We start from the raw sequence: 24,644 nt of genomic DNA on the forward strand, positions 1-24,644 counted from the left end.
ATGGCCACACTCTACTGGACTCTTGGTGTATGAAAAATAATCTCACTGTGTTAATACTTTGCACATGCAGCAATAAAAGCACCATCAGACAGGGCCTGCGGGCAGGTACCGTAAGGACTTGTTACTCTGGGGCTCTGTGCTTGGCTGAGAAGCTTCGTCAGGACACTCACCCTGTTGAGAAATGAGGATAAGAGGGATGTGTTCCCAGACTCCATGTAACCATTGGACTCGATCCTGGAAGGAAAAGACACCTGCTCTTAGTCTGGGTCCACCTTATATTAATTTTGTTAGTCAATTAGTGATGACTGAATGTCTGGCATTTCATGGAGTCACACTGTACGGAAATAAGCCCTTCAGCCCAACTAGTCCATGCTGACCAAGTTGCCCCATTCATGCAAAGACCATTTGCCCGCAATTGACCCCATATTCCTCTAAGCCTTTCCTATCCAAGTGTCTTTTAAATGCTGTTATAGTCCCAGCCTCAACGACCTCCACTGGCAGCTTGTTCCATACACCCACCAGCCTCTGGGTGAAAAGGTTTCCATTAGATATTTCTCACTCACCATCAACCTATTGTCTATTATCTAGACTACACTTCTTCCCACCCTGCTTCCTGTCCCTTACTCCCAATTCTTCTGTCTACACCGCATCTGCGCCCAGCATGAGGTTTTCCATACCAGGTCATCGGAGATATCCTCATTCTTTAGGGATCTAACCTCGTATAGTGGGACAGGCCCTTTACTGTCTACGACTACATTCTATCTCTGTACAGCCCATTCCCCCGACATCAGTCACAGTCTCTACCTGAAACGTCACACATTCCTTCTCTCCAGAGACGTTGCCTGTCCCTCTGAGTTTCTCCAGGATTTTGGTCCACCTTCGATTTAAACCAGCATTTGCAGGTCTTTCCTACACATTCAACCTTTGTCCTCAGGTTTTTAATTTCCCTATCCCGGAAAAAAGACCCTGTGCCTTCACCCTATTTATTCCTCGTTGTGTACACCTCTTTTGAATCACCCTGTGGCCTCCCACGTTCCAAGGAATAAAGTCCTAGCTTGCCCAACGCTGATCCCAAGAGCTGAAGCCCTCAAGTCCTGGGAACATCCTCGTAATTCTTCTCTGCATTCTTTCCAGCGTAACAACATCCTTCTAATAGCAGGGTGACCAAACCTGAAGATGGTACTCCATATGTGGCCTCACCAATATCTTGCACAACTGTAATGTAACGTCCGAAATTCTACACTCAATATGTGTTGGAAGGAACTGCAGATGCTGGCTTAATCTGAAGATAGACACATTTATCCAGTTACTCCAGCATTTTGTGTCTACTATCATCAACACCATAACTGATGACGTACAGAAAGCCTTCTCTACCACTAATTTGTTATTTCTTCTGTCTGCCTCATTGAGGGACTGCCCCGGTTGAGAGGTCTATTGATGTGCGCATGTGCTGTTGAGTTTCCCAGTACAGGTTCCTCAAGCAAAACGTTTAATGCCTCCCTGAGAACCAGCTACATAAAGCACCTATACACGTTCACCCATTCAATATCTCAGTTTAGTTTAGAGATGCAGTACAGAAACAGGCCCTACGGCCCACCAAGTCCGCACCGACCAGCGCCTCTCGCACACAAACACTATCCTACACACTCTAGGGACAATTTACAATTATACTAAGCTAATTAACCGACAAACCTGTACGTCTCTGGAATGTGGGAGGAAACCAAAGCTCTTGGGGAAAACAAACAAAGGCCACTGGGAGAACGTACAAACTCTGCACAGACAGCACCCGCATTCTGGATCAAACCCGGGTCTCTGGCGCTGTAAGGCATCAACTCTACCGCTGTGCCACAGTGCCGCCCACTTTAAAAAAAAAAATGTTTCTTTGAACAAAAATAAAACCTATACAACTATGACGTACCCTCAACGTTATGCTTTGTTGCACAAAGTCTGGGAGTTTAATTATGTACAGGTACTAAATCTCACCAAACGGCACTTGCAAACTCTCTGACCCTAAGAACTAATTTGATACATTTGTATTGTAATCATTACTAGACCGGTATCCAGAGGGCAGGATTATTGATCTGGAGACAAGAGCACAAATCCCACCACAACAGCTGGGGAGTTTAAGTTTAAGTAATTAATTAAATCTGGAATAAAAAGCTAATCTCAGTAATTGTGACCATGAAACTACTCAAATGTTGTAAAAATCCATCTGCTTCACTAACGTCCTTCAGGGGAAGAAACTTGTCAGCGAAAATTGAACAAAACTTGCAGATGTCGGAAATCTGACGTTAAATCAGAAAACGTTGGAAATAACTGGCAGGTGAGGCGGCTTCTGTGGAGGGTGAAACAGAGTCTGTGAAGGGTCTGTAATTTGAAATGTCATCCCTGTTCTCTTTCCACAGATGCTGTCGGACTTAGTGAATCATCCCAGAATTTTTTTTTTTTTTTTGAATGACTTCCATCATTTCTACCTGCCCAGGCCTATATATGACCCAGCCCCACAAACTCCCCAACATCATATTCATCTCCTGTGGACATTGGATTTTGATCATGGAATGGGCTGCAATGCTGAGGACTATATTCTACACTCTGTATCTCCCTCTTTGCTCTATCTATTGTATGTGAGTTTGTCTTGATTGTATCTATGTATGGTATTGTGCGGGAAGGAACTGCAGATGCTGGTTTAAACTGAAGATAGACACAAAATGCTGGAGTAACTCAGCGGGTTGCCAGCATCTCTGGGTGACGTTTCAGGTCGAGATCCTTCTTCAGACTGAGAGTCAGGGGAAAGGGTATTATCTGATCTGCTTGGATAGCATGCTTTTCACTGTAGCTCGGTACATGTGACAATAATAAACCAAAACCAGCTCCCCACCCGTGATCCTTTAGGCTGAGGTCCAGACTCTGGTTCTGCAATGAATCTTGGCTCTGCGACTTGACAGCGTCACCCATCTCCTGTTTCAGTTCGATCAGACCGAACTGTCCAGCCCCTGCAACAAGAAAGGAAATTGCATGACAATAAGCCGCCGTTTGGCCGGAGACGTGGCCCGTGATGTGATTGCTTCTGACTTTCACTCTGCCACCGAACAAGCAGGGTGACAGTCATTGCAAAAATGACATGCGGCCCATCAGGATTTTCATGAGCGGGACACGTTGGTTGAGGGGAAAAGAGATCGCGGTGAGAAATAAAAGACTATGTTTTTCAGCTGCGCTTGTCACACCTAATTTGTGGTCCTGCCCCTTAAACACTCGTTAAATGCCATGTTAATGCTGAGAAGCTTTGGCAGGTTCAGAGTGGTAGACAACCTTCATCGCCGTTCAGGATGCCTCTGTTTCTATGGAGACGTAGCAGCCTCTCACAGAGCATGCCCAACGGGAACATCTGCTCTCACCGCCAGATCAAACTTGACACCCAATCAGATCAGTTCAAACAGTGTGACCCCCCCCAAACCTCCCCCTGTTGTCCCCCCCCCCCCCGCACACCTATCACTTTTACAACCAAGGTATTTAAATTCAACGTGTGCAGGGAAAAAGAGAAAAAAATCTGCTGACAGGACTGCCTGGACCTTGCTTTTCTTGAAATACCCAAGTGACTGAAATATTAATTTGCCCTCAGGCAGTAGAAAAATATTTCCTTTTTAAAAAGGACAGTGCCATTCTCAGGCAGGTTGGTTGAGTGAACAATAAAGTAGCCTTCTCGTTGACCTTCACCCCCCCTCCGTGTGTAATGTTTCATTTTACAAGAAGTCTTGCCATTCTAGAGCATCTTCCGTAAATCCAGGATGCGCCCAGAACTGCTTTTCATGCTACCTCAGAGTGATGTCAGCGTTGCAATGTGGGTCAGAAGTAGTTAAGAACAAAAAGAAAATCCCCAGAAGGAAAATTCTGGCTCTTGACAACTTTTTGATCCCATCTTCTCAAAGGAAATTTGCCGGTACAACAATGGGCATTTAAACAACAAACATTTGAAGAGGTGACACGAAGGCGTGATGAAGGAAGGATTTTGTCAGGGTTTTAACAGAGTGTCATAGAGTCATACAGCGGGAAAACAGGCCCTTCAGCCCAACTTGCCCACACCGACCAACATGCCCCATCTACACTGCCTCCCTGCCTGCGTTTGGCCCATATCCCTCTAAACCTGTCCTATCCATGTACCTGTCTAATTGTTTCATAAGGGCCTGTCCCACATGGGCGTCATTTGCGTGTCACGCAGGTGGCGTGCGAAGATTTCGTGAATCCCAAAATCCTGGGGCACCGCGCGCCACCGCGCGTCACTGCCTATGCCACCGCGCCTCACCACGCGCCATGCGCGCGTAATGCACGCCATGTGCGCGTCACGTGCGTCGTGACGCGTAAATGATGTCGCTTAAATGACGCGCAAATGACGCCCAAGTGGGACTGGCCCTTTAAACATAGCTCCTGTCCCAACTATCTCCTCCGGTAGCAAGGTAGCATTCACCCACCATCCTTTGTGTGAATACCTCAACAATTATTTGTAAATTGTTCTATTCGGGAAGCATTTTTAATGGTTGGTTCTTCACCAGCTCGCTAGGAACGTTTTACTGAGGCCTCACTGTGGTGGGCCACCCAGCTATTCTGACAATGTTCAGCCTGGAAGATTCAGCCTCCCCTTTTCAACTGAACCGATAGAATAATGAAATATCTGAAAGTGGAAGAAGACAGCTTCAGAGACCCACCATATGTGACACTATGATTAGAAACTAAAACAGTCCTTAAAAATCTCGGTGGGATTTATCTTTCTTTTAATTATATCAAAGACATAGGAAGTTCCTTGGTCTTCCATTCACACCTAGATTCACTCTGTCCCCCAGGGTATTTAAACTGATAATTAAGTTTTGGAGTGTTATCACATTACAATAATACGTGGACTTGCTTAATAAACAGTAACCCAGGGTGGAAAAAACCCTTCAACACAGAGATTAAACTTCAGGACACGGAAGCTCAAATCAATTTGGCCAAAATTTTGAACTTTTAACACGGAGAAAAGACATGGAAACAATCTGTCCTTCCACTGGGAACACAAGGGCTTTACAGCAGGAGGGAATTAATGGAATATATAACCATTTTTATAGATACACCAAGGATAAATGTGCTCAGCATTACACAAGCAGCCCTGAGGGTGGGGTGGTTTAATGTTTCTGAAGACTAGACTCTTCCCTGAAGCACACCACTTTACGTGTGAAATGTACTAAAAGCTGTCAAATAGTTTGGTGAGGTTTTTCGCCATTAGGCATGTGGGAGATGGAACTTGTTTCGAGGCATTGATCAGGATCAAGTGTCGAGAAGAGGCTGATGTACAAGGCTCACGCCCAATATTGGCACAAAATGGAGGATTCACTGATTTACGGACTGTTCCCAAGGACACGCTCACACGCCGGACATCATCTCTGCTGGAAGGCCTTCAAATCGGTGAAAGTTTATCTCTGGTCTGCCTGCACAACGAGATGTCCGGCAAGGAATGTTGCCGACTGGCCCGCTACAGACTGCAGGAGTACGTGCTGAGGGACGCACTGAAGCTCGGTGCAGCCAACGCCAAGGCTCTGTGGTGGAGGACCACAGTCTAGGGTCCTTCCGCTGCTGGACATTGTGGTGCTGAGTCTGGTGGGGGCACCCCTCAAACACGAGATGGGATAGCACTATGGGACTTTGTTAAGCCCACGTATCAGGTCATAAGATCATGTGATAGGAGCAGAATTAGGCCATTCGGCCCATTATGGCTGATCTATCTCTATCTCTGAACCCCATTCTCCTGCCTTCTCCCCATAACCTCTGACACCCGTACTAATCATGAGTATTGCATGCAGTTCTGGTCACCTGGTCATAGGAAGATTGTGGAGGGGATAGGGATGCCAGAATGATGCTTGGATTAGGAGGTATTAGCAACTGGGAGAGGGTGCACAGACTTAGATTGTTTCTCTGGAATGCCCAGAGATTGAAGGGAGACCTGATAGAAGTATTTATATTTCTGAGAGGCATAGATAGGGTAAACAGTCAGAAGCATTTTCCCAGGATGGAAATATCCAATATTAGAGGGCATGGCTCCAAGGCGAGATGGGCAAAGTTTAACGGAGATTTGCGGGGCAAGATTTTTACACAGAGGGTAGTGAGTGCCTGGAACGTTCACTGCCAGGGTTGGTGCTGGAGGCAGATGTGATAGTGGCAGCTCAAGGACTTTAGGATAGGCACATGGGTATGAGGGATATGGGTCATGTGCAAGCAGATAGAGTTGGTCTTGGCTACACAAAAGTGCTGGAGAAACTCAGTGGGTGCAGTAGCATCTATGGAGCGAAGGAAATAGGCAACGTTTCGGGCCGAAACCCTTCTTCAAGAGTTGGTCTTGGCATCATGTTTGGCACAGACATTGTGGGCCGAAGGGCCTGTTCCTGTATTTGGTTCTATCACCTTAGGAGGCCAAAGCAATGGCAAGGGTGTTTTGTATACAGATACTGTCGGTGCAAACACTAACCCCATCACAGATCATGTGTGCACCCCACAATGACCACATTGTAACCCGGTCACGCACCCCACCCATACCCCACTGTACACCCTGTGTACACCTCACCCCCCACCCCCCCCCCCCTGCTGTAACCCCGTCACACACCCCGCGTGCACCCCCTACCGTGACCCCGCTGTCTCACCTGCCTCGGCCGCGGTGGAGGGCTTGAGTGCGGCAGCTGCCAGTCGGGCCATCATGGGGGAGATGAGGCCCTTGCTCGCTGTCATCTTCTCCACGATGGAGGCGGGGGGCAGTGCCCCGGGACCCCCCGAGGCCGGCACGGCGGACTCATTGGGCAGGGTGGACACGCTGGAGGAGATGGCCGAGATCAGGCTGGCCGCAGACACGGGCATTGCCACCGACATCCGGCTGGAGACCATGGGGAAGAAGGATCCGGTGGCGGAGATGGCGGCATTGGAGAGGGCCAGGGCCACGGGGAGGGAGACGGGCAGCGTCTGGGAGAGGCAGGTGGACATCTTGGGGACGGTGTTGGGGGTGTGTTTGAGGGCCTGGGCGGTGGACATGTCCGGGGCGAGGCTGGACAACAGGCCGGGAGCGGTGGACTGCTGGCTGGTGGGCGAGGCGCTCAGGCTGGAGTTCTTGCTGCTGATGGCCGAGTAGTCGATCAGGTCGTCGTTGCTGGAGTCGTCGCCCTCGTTCTGCTTACGGCCCAGCAGCTGGGAGGCCAGGCCCAGCTCGCCGCCGCCAACGCCCCCACCACCATTGCCGCTGCGGATGTGGCGCCGCTCGTGCTTGCGCTTGTGTGACGTCATCTGGCTGGTGGAGGTGAAGGTGAAGCCACAGCTCGAGCGGATGCAGTGGAAGTGATTGGTGGCCTTGCTGTATACGCAGCCCTCGTACTTGCACTCCTCGTATTTGTAGAACTTCTTGAAGCCGTCCTTGGCGTAGGCGTCGTCCTTGATATGGTAGCTCTTGTGCTTCTCAATGTCGCACTTGTTCTTGAAGGTGAACGTGCAGCCGGCCCGCCTGGGGGGAGGGCAGACATTAGTGAGGGGCGTGGGAATGGCACAAACCAAGCTGCCAGATACGCCTGACTCCCGACACAAGGCGGGGCTCGTGAACCGTGGAGTCTGGAGGCTTGAGAGATACAGCGCAGAAACAGGCCCTTCGGCCCACCGAGTCCGTGCCGACCAGCGATCACCCCATAATTTGGAAATACAGCGTGGAAACAGGCCCTTCGGCCCACCATGTCCGCGCCGACCAACGACCCCCCCCCCCCCCCCCCCCCCCCCCCATAGTTTAGAGATACAGTGTCCAAACAGCCCATTCGGCCCACCAAGGCTGTGCCGACCAGGGATCCCCGCACATTAACACTATCCTACACACACTAGGGACAATTTGCTTTTTTTTTTACCCATGCCAATTAGCCTGCAAACCTGCATGTTTTTGGGATGTGGTAGGAAACCAGAGCCCCCGCAGAAAACCCACACGGTCACAGGGAGAACGTGCAAACTCTTTACAGGCAGCACCCATAGTTAGGATTGAACCCAGATAGCTGGTGCTGTAAGGCAACAGCACTACTGCTGTGCCACTGTTTTGTCCAAAGAATGGCATCACAGTTATAGAGTTATAGGAAACACTATCTACACCAGTCCCACTTGCCCGTTTTTGCCCCATGTCCCATCCATGTACCTGATCAAATGTTTCTAAAACGTTGCAATAGTCCCTGCCTCAACTACCTTCTCCGACAGCTCGTTCCATACGCCTACTGCCCTTTATGTAACAAAGTTACCCCTCAGGTTCCCATTAAATCTTTCCCCCCTTCACCTTAAACCTAAACAGTGTCAACCGAAGCCCAGCAACATGTCTGGACTGGTTAGAATTGATTAAAATTAACTCAGATCTGTGCGGGGTGAGCAGATCTGCCATGGAGACGGGGAGATTACTCTCCACCACGGTTCCTGGTATAGGATGGCCAAACCTGGCAAGAGAAAGATCCTTTAACACGGCCTCTGGCCTCTTGGGAAAGAGGGCAATGACACAGCTGAGACTGGGACCAAATTGTTTGACACAGTTGTTCTCCAGAATCATTTGCCCCTAGACTTTATCCTGGCGGGGAAGGGAGGAACATGCCACCAGCATTCTGCATAACTCCAAAGACATTTCCAACCTGGCTGATCACATCCTCAAAGAAGAGAAGATCAGCAGCCTCCGCCCTCCCCGCTTATGGCGCTGGTCACGGGTTGACTGGCCATTTTGGGAATCTCGTCGATTCAAGACTTGCTCTTGTTTATTAGTGTCATTTTTATTTTGCATTGTGTTTTTATACTGATTAAGTGTTGTTGTAAACAAGTGGTAGAGGCCCCACCTAAGATTAGACCCCCACAAAGCTCTAGTCACCTCTACGTACACCACAAAAGTGCTTCTTATATATAGAGAAACGTAGGTTTACTTAGACAGTGCCCATGAAGGGTGAGCCTATGACAAATGTGGACCTTTAAAACACATGGGCGCAAATGTTTTGTGACCTGGGCGCTACAGCCAGTCCCAGGTCGGCTCGCTTTCCCCAGGTCTGGCCGCAGTTCCAAGATCGGCTCGCCTGCCCCAGGTTAGGCTGTAGCGCCCAGATCGCCTGCGTGCCCCGGGACTGGCTGCAGTTCCCAGGTCGCGAAATCTCATTGAAAAATAAACCGCCTGCGGTTGATTTCGGGTTACAGGCCGGATCCGGGCCATAGGTTGCCGACCCCTGTCCCAGATGTTAGACCTCATTGTTTCCCCCCCATGTTTAAAAGCGATTTGAAAGGTCGCAGAGTGCTGGAGTAGCTCAGCAGGTCAGGCAGCATCTCCTGTCAACATGGAATAAGTGAGGTTTTGGGTTGGGACACTTCTTCAGACTGAAGCTTTAGACTTTAAGACTTTAAAGATGTAGCGTGGAAACAGGCCCTTCAGCCCACCGTGTCCGTGCTGACCAGTGATCCCCGTACACTAACACTATCCTACACACCAGGGATAAATTTTACAATTTTTACGGAAGCCAATTAACCTACAAACCTGCACGTCTTTGCGATGTGGGAGGAAACCGTAGCACACGGAGGAAAAACCACGCGGTTTCGGGGAGAACGTGCAAACTCCACATGGTCAACACCCGAGGTCATGTTTCCGGCGCTGTGAGGCAGCGGCTTTACCCGCTGGACCACTGTGCCGTCCTCAATGAAATATACACATCATTAAAGAGCTCAACAGAGCAGAAACAGGGAGGAAGTTTGCACGGCTATAGAATCAGGGGTCACAAACTCACAATTAAAGGTAAGCTATTTAAGATGGAAATAAGGGGAAATTTCATCACTCACTGGATGGATGCAAACTCCGTAGAGGCAGCAGCTGAGGTTAGGATCGAACCCGGGTCTCTGGCGCTGTGAGGCACTGGCTCTACCGCTGCGCCATTGTGCCGAGATATGAGGTGTGGTATTACACAGGAAGGAGTTGCAGGGGAAGGAGTTACCTGCAGTGGAAGTGAGTGGTCTTCTGTCCGTAGAACTGGCACCCGAGCGTCCCACAGTCCTCGGTGGCACGGAAACGCTGGAAGCCGTCGTTGATCAGCTGGGCGTTTTTCTTGTGGAAGTTTTCGTGGGTCATGACGTCGGAGGTGCTGGTGTACACCTTGGTGCAGCCCACCTGGGTGGAGAGAAGGAGATGAACCATCTGAGAGTGTTGTCAGGAGGATGGAGCGTCGTGAGGTACACGTCCCGATCGGCGGGGGAGGAGAGAAGAAACAGATACATTTAAGTGGCAAGATACTACTCAACAATGTAATGGTGTACCAAGTGTCGGCTGCCCCAGGAGATAAACATGCAGCTAGAACAAGCTATCAGGAAGACAGAGGGAACTTTGGCCTCCAGTACAAAAGTGGGAACATTAATCTGCCCACAAGGCTTCACTGACTGCGAGCAGTTTTGGCCTCCGTTGTAGAGCGATATGGCGTAACTTTTTTACACAAATGCGCTGGGTATGTGGAACAAACTGCCGGGCAAGGTAGTCGAGGCAGGTACTATTGCATGGTTTAAGAAACGTTTAGACAGGTACAGAGAGAGATAGGACAGGTTTAGAGGTGTATGGGCCAAATGCAAGCAGGTGGGTCTAGAGTAGATGGGACATGTTGGTCGGTGTGGGCAAATTGGGCCGATGGGCATGTTTCCACGCTGTATAACTTTATGACTCTGGCACTAAGACTATGGTGTGGATTACCCTTATCACAAGGGCATTGCGATATAATTGGAGTTTAGATACACAGAAGGTAATCTCTGAGACATAGAAGGTTCTGTGAAGGATGGGCAGGGCAGGAGCTGTCAACTTGTCCCTACAGGCTTAACCAGGAGGCAGAATGTGATGGCAACAAGCTTGTCATTTGGGAGGAAGACCATGTCCTTCACTCAGCGGGTTGGACCATTCTACCCCATGAAGCTGTGGGGTACGGCTAGTAGTACCTGAGGCTGCAAATGGTTGACCTTTGTCCAATCAGCTATGATCTAACTGAATGGTGAACAAGACGTGGCAATCCCTCACGCGATCAGGATCTAGTTTTGTTTAGACATACAGCTCAGACACAGGCCCTTTGGCCCACCGAGTCCATGCCGACCAGCAATCACCTGTACACCAGTTCTATCCTACACACTGGGGATAATTTGCAATTTACAGAAGCAAATTAACCTCCAAACCTGCACGTTTTTAGATGTGGAAGGAAACCGAAACACCCGGAGGAAACCCACGAGATCACGGGGAGAACGTACAAACTCTGCATGGACAGCACCCGTAGTTGGGATCGAACCTGGGCCTGGCTGCTGCACTGCTGCTTCACAGAGCCAGAGACCTGTGATCGATCCTGACCACAGGTGCTGCCTGTGTAGAGTTTGCACGTTCCTCCTGTGACCGCGTGAGTTTCCTCCAGGTGTTCCGGTTTCCTCCCACATCGCAGAGATGCCCGGGATTTGTAGGTTAATTGGCCTCTGTAAATTGTCCCTAATACGTAGGACGTGGTTGGGAAAGTGGGATAACATAGGACCATTGCGAACGGGTGATCGATGGTTGGTGGGCCGAAGGGCCTATTTCCATGCTGTATCTCTAAACTAAAAACTCTTGGACAGGTACACGGATAGAAAAGGTTTAGAGGGATATGGGCCAAATGGGACTAACTTGGATTGAGCATCTTGATCAACATGGAAGAGTTGGGCTGAAGGGCCTGTTTCCGTGTTGTATGAGTATGACTCTTGCCGACCGTCTGGAGAGAAGTGTGTGCATCCAGTGGCCAATAGATTGTGTGTGGAGGAAGGAACTGCAGGTGCTGGTTTACGCCAAGATAGAAACAAACTACTGGAGCAACTCAGCGGGACAGGCAGCATCTGTGGAGAAAAGAAATAGGTGACGTTTTGGTTTGAGACCCTTCGTCAGACCCATGGCTGGAGAAGGGTCTCGAGACGAAACGTCACCTATACTTTTTCTCCAGAGATGTTACCTGACCCGTTGAGTTACTCCAGCATTTTGTGCCAATAGATCAACATGGATTCAGTGCCAGTGAGTGGAGGTGGGCTTATCCCTCCAAGGTTCTAGTGCTCCAGATTGCTGGCTTTCATGGGCCAAGGCCTGCAGCCTCTTGCTGTGTGACAGGAGGTGACTCAGGTGGGAGGGAGAGCTGGGCCTCACCACATCAGCAAGGCCATGGCTTGGTCTAAAGAGGGCAGTGGGCTCAGCTGTGGGGCACCACCCACACAGAAGGTCAGAGGGCCAAAGCATTGCCTGACACATCCCGAGGAACTTCCCACTGCCAGTCTGACATTTTACCACCTGAATATGCTCGGGCCAAAAGCATTGAAGGTTGAGAGATCGTTTCAGGCCTGGCTTGGCCCTCAAAGGTTAACATCTTTTGATCTGGAATTTCTTTGAAGGCGGAGGCTCTCCTTCATATGAAGAGACGGGCATTTGATGGAAATAACCTAGGCTGGTGATATTTTCAGGAAAATCGCAATACCTGCAGTTTCTGAAAGATAAAAGGCTCAGAATCAAAGGATTTACTTTTTAAAGGGGCAGTACAAAGCTAAGGTACTCCACACAGCCCCAGGGGCCTTCAATGAGGTTTCTCAAAAACTGTTGACATCTTTTGGTTTATTTTCAAATTTGGGAGGCTTTAGAATCAAAACCAGCCATTCACTGGATTCTGGAGACTCTAACAGGCCGAACAGCCCTGAGACCCTGGAGTTTTCTCCTGGATCTCCGGATTCCTCCCACACTCCAAAGGCGTACAGGTTTGGCTTGGTATAAATGTAAAATTGTCCCTAGTGTGTGTAGGATAGTGTTAATGTGCAGCAAGCACGGACTCAGTAGGCCGAAGGGCCTGTTTCCGCGCTGTATCTCTAAACTACAAAACAAAATCTCTCCTGCCCTCTACTCCCGGGTTTCTGTTCCAAAAGGCCAGTAGTTGAGAGTTGACGTGATACAGGTATATACAATTATGAAGGGCAGAGGGATTATTTTTCCCATAGTTGGGGTATCAAACACAAGAGGACAGAGGTTTAAAGTGAGAGGAAGAGGTTTTAAAGGGGATCTGAAGAAAAAAATGTTTCTTTGCACACCCAGAGTGGTCAGGAACTCACTGCCAGAGGAGGTGGTGGAATCAGACACAATCGCCATGCATACGAGGCATTTAGACAGGCACATTAGGCTTTAGACTTTACAGATGCAGCATGGAAACAGGCCCTTCAGCCCATCGAGTCCATACTGACCGGCGATCACTACGCTAACACTAACACTATCCTGCACACTTGGGACAATTTACAAATTTACCAAAGCCAATTAACCTCCAAACCTGCACGTCTTGGAGGGTGGGAGGAAACCGGAGCACCTGGAGAAAACCCACACAGGTCACGCGGAGAATGTACAGACTCCGTACAGACAGCACACGTAGTCAGGATCGAACCTGGGTCTCAGGAGTTGTAAGGCAGCCACTGTGGCGCACTAAATACTTGAATACTTGAAACTTGAATAGACGTTGCATGGAAAGATAGGAAACTAATGAAGGCCAACAGGGTAGGTGTAGGTGGGCAGAATGGTCAGCCTGGACATGATGTTTTGGGTGTGATTTTGGCAAATCATCCGTACACTTTGCTATTTTTCATGTGAACGCACTTCAAAATACTTCATTGATGCAAGATGCATTGGTCAGGATAAAACGTTTACAGAGAAGAAAACATAGGACTGTGAAGGTCTGAAAATGTCACAAGAGCACAAAATGCCTCAAGTACAGCAGGCATGACACGAACAGGAATTTGCTGTTCAAAAATAAATTCCCCCTTTGACCTTTTCTCTGCCTTCATTTGAGAACCAAAATTAAATTAAGTTTACCAGAATGCTGCCTGGATTATTCTGCTAGTTATGTCCCTGCTAGTTAGAGTTCTGCTGGTTATGTCTCTGCTAGTTACAGCTCTCTAGTTATAGTTCTGCTAGTTATGTCTCTGCTAGTTATGGTTCTCTAGTTATGTCTCTGCTGGTTACAGCTCTCTAGTTATAGTTCTGCTAGTTATGTCTCTGCTAGTTATGGTTCTCTAGTTATGTCTCTGCTAGTTAGTCTCTAGTTATGTCTCTGCTAGTTACGGTTCTCTAGTTATGTCTCTGCTGGTTACAGCTCTCTAGTTATAGTTCTGCTAGTTATGTCTGCTAGTTATGGTTCTCTACTTATGTCTCTGTTGGTTACAGCTCTCTTGTTATAGTTTTGCTAGTTATGTCTCTGCAACTTATGGTTCTCTAGTTATGGTTCTCTAGTATGTCTCTGCTAGTTATGTCTCTGCTAGTTATGTCTCTGCTAGTTATGGTTCTCTAGTTATGTCTGCTAATTATGTTTCTCTAGTTATGGCCCTGCTGGTTATGTCACTGCTGGTAATGTCACTGCTGGTAATCTCATTGCTGGTTATGGCTCTCTAGTTATAGTTTTGCTAGTTATATCTCTGCTATTTATGTTACTGGTAGTTATGATTCTCTATTTATGCTTCTGCTGGTTATGTCTATACTAGTTACGTCTGCTAGTTATGTCTATTTTAGTTATGTCTGCTAGTTATGGTTGTCTAGTTATAGCCCTGCTGGTTATGTCTCTGTTGGTCAAGGCCGTGCTGACTGACGTAATGTGGGTGCGGTGCGGTATAGCGACGATGGGTAAGTCTATCCCCATGCCGTTGACTCGGGGTGGGGGGGGGAGGGGGAGGGGTGCAGGCTGCAGGGGGGAGCGGTGGAGGGTTACCTGCATGCAGTGGTAGTGGGTGCTCTTGCCGTTGAGATGGCAGCCGTGGTAGTAAACGCTGCAGTCATCCAGGGGGCTGAAACGCATGAAGCCGTGCTGCAGGGAGTTGTCCCTCTTCTTGTGCATGTTGTAGTGTCGGATCACGTCCTGTTTACTGGTGAACCTCTGTCGAGAGAACAGAACGGTCAGGCAGTGGGCACTGGCCGGGCAAGGGCTGGCCTCCCTGGCACCACCGGTGGCCAACACCAACCCTGCACTCCTGCAATGTGGCGGTGTTGGAACACAGCAGCCACACCGTGCACAGCACCATCCCAGGCAGTGAGAGAGAGAGAGAGAGGCCACAGGTTTCCGTGCGGTTCCCGGAGGTTTTTGTCAGTCTCCCTACCTGCTTCCACTACCTGCAACCTCCAGCAACCACCTGCAACCTCCGGGAACCGCACGGAAACCTTGGATGGGGCGCAAGGTCTCCAGAGGTTTCCGTTCAGGTTTCCTAAGTGGGACAGGGGCATTACTCAAACACTTTGTGACTTTTTTTTGATAAGCCAGCACCTGCAGTTCCTTGTGTCTCTAGTGAATAGTGTCTCTAGGTCTCGGTCAGCCCTGGTGAACACAAATAACGGAGCGGAAACAAAACTGTCCTCAGTAAACCTGCAGTTCATGACAAGAAAGTCAACAGTTGGTTCGGAGTGCGGAGGGTGGCTTACAGACTCCAGTTGGGACAATTCTACATTCTTTTACACCTCAGCCGATCCTGGAACGTTCTGCTCTGGTTGAGGTCATGTTATTCATTCTGACATTTTTCCCGGATTGAGCTCCCATTTTTCCGGGAATAACAGAGATCCCGGAATCCAGAGGTTGTTCCCTCTGACTCCGTAACTGAGCTCGGAGCCTAACCCTGCTGGCGACTCCGAGCGGCAACTGGTTAACGGAGACTCCAGCAGAAGCACTAAACTCCCTTTACAAGCCCTGTTTATACCCGTTGATGGGGAAGAGAAGCAACTATCAGCTATTAAATGAAACTTTATATCTTTCTAAGTGCTTCCCCGATGTCATAACAGTTTGCTTGTGAAAGCTTAACTGCTGTTAATGTTTTCATAATTTAAAGTCTGTTTCAATCTTCATGTTCTTGTGTTGACTCATTGAATTTCAATCCTTCGGCTAAAGTTGTGTTTCTTTCAGTCCCCGTCATTCTCAAACACCATATAACCATATAACAATTACAGCACGGAAACAGGCCATCTCGGCCCTTCTAGTCCGTGCCGAACACGTATTCTTCCCTAGTCCCATATACCTGCACTCAGACCATAACCCTCCATTCCTTTCCCGTCCATATAACTATCCAATTTATTTTTAAATGATAAAATCGAACCTGCCTCCATCACCTTAACTGGAAGCTCATTCCACACAGCTACCACTCTCTGAGGGAAGATGTTCCCCCTCATGTTACCCCTAAACTTCTGCCCCTTAATTCTCAAGTCATGTCCTCTTGTTTGAATTTTCCCTACTCTCAGTGGGAAAAGCTTATCCACGTCAACTCTGTCTATCCCTCTCATCATTTTAAAGACCTCTATCAAGTCCCCCTTAACCTTCTGCGCTCCAAAGAATAAAGCCCTAACTTTTTCAACCTTTCTCTGTAACTTAGTTGCTGAAACCCAGGCAACATTCTAGTAAATCTCCTCTGTACTCTCTCTATTTTGTTGACATCCTTCCTATAATTAGGCGACCAAAATTGTACACCATACTCCAGAATTGGCCTCACCAATGCCTTGTGCAATTTTAACATTACTTCCCAACTTCTACACTCAATGCTCTGATTTATAAAGGCCAGCACACCAAAAGCTTTCTTTACCACCCTATCTACATGAGATTCCACCGTCAGGGAACTGTGCACAATTATTCCTAGATCCCTCTGTTCAACTGCATTCCTCAATTCCCTATCATTTACCATGTACGTCCTATTTTAATTTGTCCTGCCAAGATGTAGCACCTCACACTTATCAGCATTAAACTCCATCTGCCATCTTTCAGCCCACTCTTCCAACTGGCCTAAATCTCTCTGTAGACTTTGAAAATTTACTTCATTATCCACAACACCACCTATCTTAGTATCATCTGCATACTTACTAATCCAATTTACCACACCATCATCCAGATCATTGATGTACATGACAACCAACAGTGGACCCAACACAGATCCCTGTGGCACTGGCCTCCAACCTGACAAACAGCCATCCACCATTACTCTCTGACATCTCCCATTCAGCCACTGTTGAATCCATCTTGCTACTCCACCATTAATACCCAACAATTGAACCTTCTTAACCAACCTTCCTTGAGGAACCTTGTCAAAGGCCTTACTGAAGTCCATATATACAACATCCACTGCGTTACCCTCATCAATTTCCCGAGTAACCTCTTCAAAAAATTCAAGAAGATTAGTCAAACATGACCTTCCAGGCACAAATCCATGTTGACTGTTCCTTAATCAGACCCTGTTTATCCAGATGCTTATATATATATTATCTCTAAGTATCCTTTCCATTAATTTGCCCACCACTGACGTCAAACGAACAGGTCTATAATTGCTAGGTTTACTCTTAGAACCCTTTTTAAACAATGGAACAACATGTGCAGTACGCCAATCCTCGGGGACTATTCCCGTTTCTAATGACTTTTGAAATATTTCTGTCATAGCCCCGGCTATTTCTACACTAACTTCCCTAAATGTCGTAGGGAATATTCTGTCCGGACCTGGAGACTTATCCACTTTTATATTTTTTTAAAGTGTCAGTACTTCCTCTTCTTTGAATCTCATAGTTTCCATAGCTACTCTACTTGTTTCCCTTACCTCACATAATTCAATATCCTTCTCCTTGGTGAATACCGAAGAAAAAAAATTGTTCAATATCTCCCCCATCTCTTTTGGCTCTGCAGATAGCTGTCCACTCTGACTCTCTAATGGACCAATTTTATCCCTCGTTATCCTTTTGCTATTAATATAGCTGTAGAAACCCTTTGGATATACTTTCACATTACTTGCCAAAGCAACCTCATATCTTCTTTTAGCTTTTCTAATTTCTTTCTTAAGATTCTTTTTACATTCTTTATACTCCTCAAGCACCTCATTTACTCCATGCTCCATTACAACATGTGTGCCCTTCTGCCATGTTCTGTTACTCCTGGGGTCTCGTGGGGATTCAGGGTTCACACAATCTCCCAGGCCTCACCCTGCCTTGTGTTGACTGCAGGCTTCACCCTTACTCCTAGGCCTCACCCTATGTCCCAGGCCTTACCCTCACTCCCATGCCTACACTCACTTACAGGCCTCATGAGGACTCCAGGCCTCACACCGACTCCAGGCTTCACCCTCACTGCCAGGCCTTATACTCACTCCCAGTTCTCACACACACTACCAAGCCTCACCCTGTCTTCCAGACTTTAAACTAACTCCAGGCTTCACCCTCACTGCCAGGCTTCATGGAGACCCGAGGCCTTACAATGACTCCCAGGCCTCATCCTGACACATTGCTGTTAACCTTCAGTTGTTCACTGCTCACTGCTTTATGGCATGGACTTGTAGATGTATCTCAGTGAGTTTGTGAATGGCCTTCCCAGCGGTGAGAGGAACAATTCTGGTGATAAGAACAGTCGTAACAATGGGAAGCGCCGTCGGAGCGATGGGAAGGACAGTCGGAGCGATGGGAAGGACAGTCGGAGCGATGGGAAGGACAGCAAGATGTGACCTTGAAACAAATCAACAAGCAGGGATTTAGTGTGAATGTCAGCAGAGGTGGTGAAGGTACTGGTTGGCAATTCAGACTTCAGGACAATGGATGGATTGATTCTACCGTGGTACCCAGCATTCAGAATTGAGTTCAGTAAAGGCGATGGAATTGGGGCAATGGAAAAGGTCAGTCCCTAATGATGCTGGAGGTGCTGGCTGTGGCCACACAAATTTTCCAGCCTCATCTGGTCCCTCCATGACTTGGGCCTTCAATTGTACCGTCCCCCTAAGATGATCTCTCAATCTGTTGTGTTCAGGGTGAATTCATGATGGGTGAACACTGGCTATGCCAGTGATTACCATCCATGGGTATCAATTAAACTCTGATCCTAGACTGATTTGTACTGCTAGCCTCTCTCCTCCGAGTTGCTGAAACTGGCCCATTCATTCTGAGAGTAGGTCCCTTGAAATGACCCAACCCTTCCTTGCAGGTAGACAAAAGTGCTGGAGAAACTCAGCGGGTGCAGCAGCATCTATGGAGCAAAGGAAATAGACAACGTTGCCTATTTCCTTCGCTCCATAGATGCTGCTGCACCCGCTGAGTTTCTCCAGCACTTTTGCCTACATTCGATTTTCCAGCATCTGCAGTTCCTTCTTAAACAACCCTTCCTTGCACCAGGTTGACCCAATCCTCTGAGACCAATCGTCTCTGTAACCCAGAGGCCATGGTCGAGTCATAGAGATACTGAGGCATACAGCATGGAAACAGGCCCTTTGACCCATCTTGCCCACCCTAACCAACATGCCCCATCTACACTGGCCCCACCTGCCTGCGTTTGGCCCACATCCCTCTAAACCCATCCTATCCATAATACTGGGACCAGAATTGGCCGAATTGGAAGTGAAAGCCCCCCCAAGCAGCCTTTATCCGAGCCTAATCCTGTAGAGCGCCTTTCAATGCATTCTTCTGCCCGCTCTTTGTGAGCAAGGGTCAAAGTCAACCTCTACGCCACTCCCCTCTGAATAATATACATCCTCTGCTGTATCCTTCCTGACCTCCCACTCCCTCTACACCGCTCCTGGGGCAACCAAGCCCAACAGGTGCCCACCGGCCTCTTAAAGTCGATTCAGCACACTGTAGACGGAGAGATGCCTTTGATTTTTCCCTCCATCCCCTGGGGACAGGAGCCAGGCCTCACTGTGTTACGGTGACTCGCGTCAATTAAAATGTGTTGCAAGGATCAACAGGAAACACTATTATTTTACATTCCATCTAACACATTCAGTCCAATTAAATAGAGTTTGGCATTTTATCACTGTGGATGTAGTGTTGTCAAGGACAGTTGCTGATCCACTGCGTAACTTGATTTGGTTTCAGTTTTGAGATTCACCAGTGTCATTCATGCAATGAAATGAATCTTATAAAAAAGGGAGTGTGTTTTTTTCAAGTACAGAATCAGGGGTTAACTTCAACTCTGCATTGAATGCAAGCTTGCCCAAAGCATGGTGAGGAGAGATTGGCCATTTCTGGCAGACTGGAGACGTAAGAGGAGTCAAAGGCAGAGAGAGAGAGGGAGACGGAGCGAGAGAAACGGAGAGATTGAAGGTGAGAGGGATCTTGAAATAGACAGAATGAGAGTGGGAGATAGAACAAGAAACACAGAGTGTTGAACAGGGCAAAGAGAGCAGGAGGACAATATGGGAAGAATGGGGAGAATGGGAGAAGGGACCAAAGATCAAATACAAAAAAATAGAGAACAGATTAGGCATCTGTTGAGTCCTTGAAGAGCGATTTGGGGGGGGGGGGGGGGGGGGGGGGGGGGGGGGGGGGGGGGGGGGGGGGGGGGGTGGGGCATGGTCGTGCAGCGGTAGAGTTGCTGCCTTACAGCGCCAAAGACTTGGGTTTGATCCTGACTACGGGTGCTGTCTGTACGGTGTTTGTACGTTGTCCCAGTAACCGCGTGGGGTTTCTCCGTGTGCTCCTGTTTCCTCTCACACTCCAAAGAAATACGGGTTTGTTGGTTAATTGGCTTCTATAAAATAAAAAACCTTGTCCCTAGTGTGTGTAGGATAGCGTTGTTTGTGCGGCGATCGCTGGCCGGCGCGCACACAATGGGACTGTTTCCGCGCTGTATCTCTAAAGTAAAACTAAAATTGGCGAGGATAGGATTAAAAGATAGAAGACAAATGAGAGGGTGAATGGATGAGAGAGGGGGAAATAATGTGAGATGGCAAGAGAATATGAGGGGCAAATAGAGACAGGGAACAAAATAGAGGGAACGGAACAGAAAAATAGAAGAAGGGATAAAAGATGAGAAATGGAATGGGAAAGAGATAGAGAGTGGAGAAGAAGGAATGTGTAGGACAGAGCTGCAGATGCTGGTTCAAGATAGTCACTAAATGCTGGAGTAATTCGGTGGGTCAGGCAGCATCTTCTGGTGAGAAGGAATGGGTGATGTTTCTGGACCAGACCCTTCTTCAGATGGAGATAGGTTTGCGGTGCTGTCGGGCTAAGGATGTGATCATCTTGTTGCATATATAGCTTCGTTCCTGCTGGAGAATGTCGTCAATGTTGAATTTTTTTTCATTCAGTCTGCCTGGCAAGGAGAGGTGCTGAGCTAAAATGGCACCAGATGGTGGGACTGACGCTGGCAACAGTAAATAAGAGGCTGAGCCAGCTGGCTCCAAACGCAATGATTTTTAATGGGTCGAGAAAGCCCCCATGTGAAAAAAATCACAGTACTATCATCAACAATAAATAAAAGCTGCAAGATATTACAGCAGCTAAAGCTGGTTTGCACTTTTTTTTTTAGAAATTGATTAATTTAGTCTTTTCACACAAATGTTAAGTACTTTAAGGAAAAATTAGTTAGCACTGGAAACGGCACTGGTGCGGCACAGTGGTAGATCTGCTGCCATACAGTGCCAGAGACCTGGGTTCGATTCTGACGATGGGTGCTGTCTGTGCGGAGTTTGCACTCTCTCCCTGTGACCTGCGTGGGTTTTCTCCGGGTGCTCCGGTCTCCTCCCACATTTTAGGGGTGTACAGGTTAGTAGGTAAATTGGCTTTGGTAAAATTGTAAATTGTTACCAGTGTATAGGATAGTGTTGGTGTACGGGATGATCGCTGCTCGGCGCGGACTCAGTGGGCCGGATGGCCTGATACTGCGCTGTATCTCTAAAAGTTAGTTCCTAGTGAACAGGTTGGAGCAACCAGTATGCGTGTCTCGGGACAGTGGCTCAGTGCTGTCTCTCCATTATCTCCTCTTAACATATACAAGAAGACAAGAACATGGGGCTCTGGCCTGCACCGCCAGTCAATACAACCATGGCTGATTCATCTCTTACACTGTGCCGGTTCCCCATTGCCTTCAATTCCCGTATAGTCATGGAGTCATACAGTGTGAAAACAGGCCCTTCAGTCCGACACCGACCAACATGTCCCATCTGCACTAGTCCCACTTGCCTGCATTTGGCCCATATCCCTCTAAACCTGTCCTATCCATGTACCTGTCTAATTGCTTCTTAAACGTTGCGATTGTCCCTGCCTCAACTACCTTGTTGGGCGAGTCCCGAACCAGGGGCCACAGTCTTAGAATAAAGGGGTGGCCATTTATGACAGGTGAGGAAAATCTTTTTCACCCAAAGAGTTGTGAATTTGTGGAATTCCCTGCCACAGAGGGCAGTGGAGGCCAAGTCACTGGATGGATTTAAGAGAGTTAGATAGAGCTCTAGGGGCTGGTAGAATCAAGGGATATGGGGAGAAGGCAGGCACGAGTTATTAATTGGGGACGATCAGCCATGATCACAATGAATGGCGGTGCAGGCTCGAAGGGCCGAATGGCCTCCTCCTGCACCTATTTTCTATGTTTCTATGTTTACCTCCACTGGCAGCTCGTTCCTAACGCCCACCAACCCTTCCTTCCAATATTTAACTCTCTCCACCCTAAACACATTAATGTTTCTTGCCTCCACTATTTCATTTTTGAGATACAGTGAGGAAACAGACCCTTCGGCCCATCGAGTCCGCGCCGACCAACGATCACCCGATTACTCATTCTATCCTACGCACTAGGGATAATTTACCTACATACCCGCACGTCTTTGGAATATGGGAGGAAGCCAGAGCACCCAGAGAAAACCCATGCGGTCACATGGACAATGTACAAACACCGTACAGACAGCACCCAAGGTCATGATCGTACCCGGGTCTCTGGCGCTGCAAGACAGCAACTCTACCACTGCACCACTGTGCCACCCATTATACTCACAGGCAGACAATTCCAGAAATGCACTACACTCTGAAAGAAGACATATCTGTGCACCGGCCCCTTATTTATAATTAAGATGTTTCACGAGTGAAAACATCTCAATACCACTCTGTCAAGTTATCCCAGGATCTTCAATGTTTGAATCAGTTCATCCCTCATTCTTCCCCATTCAAGGATTACAGAGCTGGCAGAGCTGCTGCCTCACAGCGCCAGAGATCTGGGTTTGATCCCGACCTCGGGTGCTGTCTGTGTGGAGTTTGCACATTCTCCCGGTGACCGCGTGGGTTACCTCCGGTTGCTCTGGTTTCCTCCCACATCCCAAACACGTAGGCTAATTGGCTTCTGTAAATTGCCCCTGGTGTGCAGGGAGTGGGTGAGAAAGTGGGATAACATAGGCAAGTGTGAATGGGTGATCGATGGTCGGCGTGGATTCTGTGGGCCGAAAAAGGCCTGTTTCCATGCTGTATCTCTATCCTAAACCAAAGGAAACGAAACAAAACCAAACTAAACTAAAGCAAACTAAACTAGACTAAACCAAACAAATCCAATCCAAACCAAACTAAACTAAAAGTCTTTAAGAAGGAACTGCAGATGCTGGAAAATCGAAGGTACACAAAAATGCTGGAGAAACTCAACGGGTACAGCAGCATCTACGGAGCGAAGAAAATAGGCAACGTTTCGGGCTGAAACCCTTCGGTTTCGGCCCGAAACCCTTCGGTTTCGGCCCGAAACGTTGCCTATTTCCTTCGCTCCATAGATGCTGCTGCACCCGCTGAGTTTCTCCAGCATTTTTGTGTACCTTAAATTAAAAGTCTACACTGTTAAACTTCATCAGCATCGTTTGTAGAAGTTCATCCCTTATTCTTCTACATTTAAGGAGTGCAGTCCAAATTATCAAGCCCCTCTAGATAAGACACCTCTCCAATCGAGGCCTGGTAAATCTAGGCTGCTGCCAGTGCTACCATTTCCAAAGAACTTCATCAACATAAAGCTTGGGGAGACTGCATCCTGGGGGCATGAACATCGAATTCTCCCAATTTTGTTAGTCCTTGCTATCTCCTCCCCTTCCTCAGTCCCCCTGCTGTCTCCTCCCATCCCCCAGCCGACGGGCTCCTCCTCCTTTTTCCTTTCTTGTCCCCGCCCCCCCCACCACCCCCGATCAGTCTGAAGAAGGGTTTCAGCCCAAAACGTTGCCTATTTCCTTCGCTCCATAGATGCTGCTGCACCTGCTGAGTTTCTCCAGCTTTTTTGTCTACCTTCATCAACATAAATCTGGAAGTATCTCGCTCTTTTGTTCAGACAACCTAAAGTTAACCCCATGCACAGTCGACCAAAGTGGGTTCAGAATTCATTCATCACCTCCTATTTGTCCCTTCCCCCTTCACACACAAAGCTCTGCCAGTTGGCACCATCACTATTCATGCCCTCCAACCAATGCCACCTTTAACCCAGCCACACACCGCCCCATTTATTTACCCCATCCCCCCCCAACCTTTCCTCGCAAATTATAAGCCGTCTAATTTCTAACCTTTCTACATCCTGATGTTGATTAATCATCTGAAATGTTCAAGGAGGAAGGGTCCCGACCCAAAACGTCACCCATTCCTTTTCTGCAGAGATGCTGCCTGACCCACTGAGTTACTCCAGCATTCTGTCTTGTTTTTGAACCTGAAATGTTCACACTCTTCACAGATTCTACCTAATCTGCTGAATATTTTCACCATTCTCTTTCTTATGTCATTTTGCATGTCAATAATCTGATGCGGCTGCATTTAGAGTATCGTGTTATGTTCTGGACACCATGTTAAAGGAAAGATGTTGTCAAGCTGGAAAGGGTACAGAAGAGTCACGAGGATGTTGCCAGGACTCGAGGTTCTGAGCTACAGA

At 48.1% G+C, this 24,644-nt stretch overlaps 1 protein-coding gene across 1 annotated transcript in view; it reads right to left on the reverse strand.

Annotated features, from left to right (window-relative positions):
• The window catches only part of casz1 (castor zinc finger 1), a 138,918-nt gene that overhangs the window by 43,473 nt on the left and 70,801 nt on the right, over window positions 1-24,644 (reverse strand). Inside the window, exons 8-12 of the mRNA XM_055659022.1 lie at window positions 14,763-14,927; window positions 9,984-10,156; window positions 6,663-7,507; window positions 2,879-2,993; window positions 171-234 (exon numbers count right to left, since the gene is read on the reverse strand). Coding sequence (XP_055514997.1) covers window positions 171-234; window positions 2,879-2,993; window positions 6,663-7,507; window positions 9,984-10,156; window positions 14,763-14,927 — 1,362 coding nt within the window. The remainder of the gene's footprint in view (window positions 1-170; window positions 235-2,878; window positions 2,994-6,662; window positions 7,508-9,983; window positions 10,157-14,762; window positions 14,928-24,644) is intronic.

This window comes from Leucoraja erinacea, chromosome 30, assembly GCF_028641065.1.
Source record: "Leucoraja erinacea ecotype New England chromosome 30, Leri_hhj_1, whole genome shotgun sequence".
Taxonomy (NCBI): Eukaryota; Metazoa; Chordata; class Chondrichthyes; order Rajiformes; family Rajidae; genus Leucoraja; species Leucoraja erinaceus.